General features: G+C 45.1%; 1 protein-coding gene across 1 annotated transcript in view; it reads right to left on the bottom strand.

Moving 5' to 3' along the window:
• Window positions 1-4182, bottom strand: part of LOC112255489 (neurogenic differentiation factor 4-like) — a 4254-nt gene extending 72 nt beyond the window's left edge. The window contains exons 1-2 of the mRNA XM_024428471.1: window positions 3970-4182; window positions 1-1884 (exon numbers count right to left, since the gene is read on the bottom strand). The exon at window positions 1-1884 is cut by the window's left edge and continues 72 nt beyond it. Coding sequence (XP_024284239.1) covers window positions 847-1878 — 1032 coding nt within the window. The 5' untranslated portion in view covers window positions 1879-1884; window positions 3970-4182 and the 3' untranslated portion in view covers window positions 1-846. The remainder of the gene's footprint in view (window positions 1885-3969) is intronic.
• Window positions 4183-4659: the final 477 nt, after the last annotated feature.

Below are 4659 nucleotides of genomic sequence, written 5' to 3'. Positions count from 1 at the left end.
GCGTTTTTTTTAAATATTTGGCAATGGAGAAAGTGTCTGAACAGAATGATATCTCTAATAAGTTACACTGTGATCAGATTTTGTAATTGATATTTGTTCTTGTCATTACAACAGCAGACATTTCTCACTTCCTCATGGGCAGTTTTCTCTCTGGTCCTCAGCTACGCTAGCAATATATATGAGAATATTTTTCTGTGTGAAACAGGGAATAACTGACCACAAAGGAGAAATGGACACAGAAGAGAGAAAACAGATACACTATCAGAGTCAGTCAACAATGTAACAGGGACAGCACAAGTAGAGAAGGCCAAGACCAAACACATATATAAAGGATAGACACAAAATGACTAACAGCAGTTCATATAAATATTACATTAGAGAATAAATAAATGCATGTGAATGATGTGTTTCATGTTCCGAGTGCTGGTCAGAAGTGCTCAAGCTGAGGTCTTTCTTCAAGTCAGCCTTTCCACCTATAGGACCCACTCCTCTTGTGAACCCCTTGGAAATGGTCAAGTAGTGAGGTGCCTTTTAGCTTAATTGGTGTTCAGAAACAACCACAGCAAACAAGCGGTTTAATGTCAATCATGTGCTGATTTTGACAGTGTTGAGCACTAACCTTTACAGTACACAAATGTAAACAACAATCCACTTTCTACTTTTTACTAAGTAACTACCCAGTTGTTCACAACGATGGGCTGGTTTCACAGTGTTTAGTACTAAGATGGGTCTCTCATATCAAAGTCAGATTTCTCCCAACATCTCAGTCATTGGTCAAGATGGAGCCAGTTGGGGAAGTGTGTTGTTGGGGAGAGTCTCATCTGCCCCATCTGTCCTCTCTACACCTTAATCCCCATAGACGGTGCCCATCTGTGGGGGTGCCATGTGAGGAGGGCGGTATGAATCATAGGGCATCTCCAGGGGCACCTGGTAGCGGGCGCTCTGGTACAAGACCTGTCCCTGGGGGCCTGTCAGGCCGATGGAGGAGGGGGGGTAGTGGTGAGGGGGAAGATAGTGGGGCGAGGACTCCTGCTTGAGCACTAGGTTACTGCCAATGCTGAGAGGGGGTGTGGGGGGGCCATCGTAGGGAGGGGTGCCTACCCCACTGTTACAGTCGTTAGGGGAGTGGCTCTCATAAGCCCCTCCCTTCATCCCTCTCAGGTGGAGCAGGTGGGCGGAGTCCAGTGTGCCGTAAGGCGGGCTGGGCAGGCCGGGGGAGGAGTAGCTGATTGGTCCAACAGCCATCCCCACCCCTCCCAGGATTGTGGGTCCTCCTCTCCCCCCTTGCCTGTCTTCAGGCCTCTCCTCGATATGCCCCCCAGGCCCCAGCTGCAGACAGCCAGCCAGCAGGTTGCTGGTAGGCTGGGAGAGGCCTTTACACAGGGTTTCCATAAAGGCCCTGCTCTCCGTGGACTGGTCCCCCTCCAGGGCTTCAGACAGGGCACATATGTAGTTGCGGGCCAGCCGCAGGGTCTCGATCTTAGACAGTTTCTGGGTCTTAGAGTGGCAGGGCATGATGCTGCGCAGGTTTTCCAGAGCGTCGTTCAGCCCATGCATCCTCGAGCGCTCCCGGGCGTTAGCCTTCACACGCCGCGCCTTGAAGCGCTCCTGCCGGGCCTTGGTCATCCTCTTCCTCTTGGGCCCTCTGCGTTTGGGAGCGTTCCCATCTCCATGGTCCTCCTCTTCCCCTTCCTCTTCATCCTCCTCCATGTCCTCACTGCCCAGCTCCCTGCCCAGGTGGCCCATTCCACCCGGTCTGTAGCGGTGTGCTGTGATTGGCTCGTCTCCGTCTGGGGAGCTCACGTCATCATCCATCCACTCCAGAGAACTGACTAGCTCTGCCCCCTCGCTGGGCCTCCCGTACAACTTGGCCATCATGGTCTCCTGGAAACGAAAACACACTAACATTAGCAACAGTTTTGACCTTAACATATACCATTTTTTATGAAGATTTTGAGGCCAAATGAGGCTCATCACAACTCTACCCTTTTAAATGTTTTGTCTATACTTTCCAAAGCTAAGTGAATTGAGAGTAGGTTTTCTTTGACTGTGTAGACTGACAGATGCTGGGACATTGACCCTAGCTGGTTTTGAGGACCAGACCAGGACCAGTCTATTTATAGCAGTCTTGTCCCGCAGCCTAATGAGTTCTACTGACCTTGTGTGGCTGACTAGTCTCAAGATGAGATGAGAGCTAGGTCATGACTGATCTTCGTTAACCCAGAACTAAAATCTTGGGTAATTTGGTTTTATGTTTACTAGTCTGTCCATGAGATTAGGTCAGGACTATAGCCTCAGCCTGCTTACTCTACAATCTACTTAAGACTGTGAGCAATTATCTAAGCTAAGGCCTTAATGACCAGTTTGTAACAGTACATTGGGGGTTCTTTGAATATTTTAGGGATTTTTAGTTTGATGATTCTCCTGAAGCATGCTGCTGTCATATGTAATACTTCAGATATACTACATTTTATATTTTATATCCATATTGACTATACATCCCATCCCATCACATTATATATATATATATATATACACTGCAGACTCCCACATTGCTCATCTTAATATTTCTATATTTCTTAATTCCATTCTTTTACTTTTTAAAAAACCTTTACACTTTATGTGTATTGTTGTGTATTGCTAGATATTGCTGTACTGTTGGAGCTAGGAACACAAGCATTTCGCTACACCTGCAATAACATCTGCTAAATATATGTATGGACCAATAAAATGTGATTTGATTAGCCTACAAGGATTGTGTTTAATTTTTCTTTTATTTCTCAATTTTCTTTCTCTATGCATTGTTGCCTTAAGTAAGCATTTCACTGTTAGCCCACACCTGTTGTTTACGAAGCAAGTGACGAATAAAAATATTCAGCACCATGGTCACGTGGACAGTGGACAGCTCCTATAGTGCTACTCTCTCCTGCTCAGGTCCTGCTGCTCGCGTGCTTCAGGTGTCAATCACCGCTAATGAAGGGATTATACTGCACATGAGGATCAACATGTTACTGAATGGCTATGAGCCTGTAGGATACACAGTCTGCCTATGAGCGTTTAAACCATTAAAAACAAATGTACCCCGAATCAAACCCGTACCCTCCCCCTAAAAAGGTTTTAGAGGGTTTTAATCCGTGGGGAAACTTGATCTCGGGGGACTTCTAAAACTCTGTAATTCCAGGCTTTTAGGTCGCGACGGGCGCCGGGATGGACTCTCAATCTGGGCCATTGCGGGATTTGCTCCCTCCGTGGATGAAGCGGCAACATGGGATTAACTCAAGGTTAGACTACATTCCCGGATCAGTGACAGGGAACGCAGAATAATTAATGTACAGTATAACTCTGCGACAAATTGTACTCGGCTGATTGTGTTATGTGTTTATGGTTATGGTAATGATTCATTAGGATTCAGGATAGGATTCATTAGGAGTTTAGGGTTAGTAGGTCTGCCCATATTTTGAAACGTGTGGAAAATGAATTGTATTATTGAGCCTATTAGATGCTGACCTATAGGCCTATTTGAAACTATTTATTGCTTTTAAGAAATTTGTCCACAACTGTATGTGTCATATATTTTTATTCCAGACCATAATTTAGCTTGCTGAATGATAACCTATAGCATCATTTCGTACACTTATTAGCCATTTGGACCATCTTTATAGCAACAATCTTATGACCAAAGTGATTCTGAAGCATGATGAGCTGGTGGGGTAACTGTCTTTGTATAAATAATTACGGATTTAAGTATAGGTTTACACCTGATAAAATGTTCCCGTTAAGATTATGCCAGGCACATTTTTGGAGCAGTAAACCTAGTGTCTAATAATCATGTCACAGTTTTTGGAATCCTAAATTAGATAATCGATTATAACAATGTATTCATGTCTGTAGCCTATAATGCCTTAACACTTATCCTATGAGAGTAAAACATTGACATTAATTAAAATGAGAAAGATGAGGTTGGCCTACCTGCTGTTTGAAATAACGCTCCTAAGGACCTCCTGTGTGTTCTTGTTGGCTGTTGAGCAGGCGTAGTCTATAGGTTACTACTATCTCACCTTTCTACAGGGAGGAAAACCTTCTATCCATCAACTAGCCTAAAGCACTCAGTCTTTATTAACTTTCTCCCCTGCGTCTCCTACACAGTTGTTGTCAGTGTTCCATCCCAGAGTGTAGCATCTCTGCGGGTCACCCGGCCGGGGTCCGGGGTTTAAGGCTCCGACCCATGCACAGGCTCCTCCTCCAACTCTCTCATCCTCTCGCATCCAATTCATCTGCGCTCGAGAGCGCGCGTGGGCGGCCCGTGATCGTTAACAAAAAAAGTTAACCAGCTTTGATTAGATTGATAGCCTAAACTCTTATAGCTCGTGACATTATCTACATTAGAATATTTTCATAGTTGCAATCGTTTTTAGTTGTGTATTGTTTGTATCATCAGTCTGTTTCGAAAAATAAGCAGCGCAACTTTTGCATAGAGGGAAGGAGCGGCACGCTCTGTATTATGAGTTTAACCGCTTAAAATAGTTTGCGGTTGCGAATGAGCAGTGTTCGCGCCATTCCCCGGTTCATTCATACATCCTGGTGTGCTGAGCTAATACTGGCGTCCGGACTGCGCTCATTGCACCCAATAACGCTCATTAAATTGGGCTCTAGAGACAC

The sequence above is a fragment of the Oncorhynchus tshawytscha genome, linkage group LG07, assembly GCF_018296145.1.
Source record: "Oncorhynchus tshawytscha isolate Ot180627B linkage group LG07, Otsh_v2.0, whole genome shotgun sequence".
Taxonomy (NCBI): domain Eukaryota; kingdom Metazoa; phylum Chordata; class Actinopteri; order Salmoniformes; family Salmonidae; genus Oncorhynchus; species Oncorhynchus tshawytscha.
This window is presented reverse-complemented; position numbering and strand designations above follow the sequence as displayed.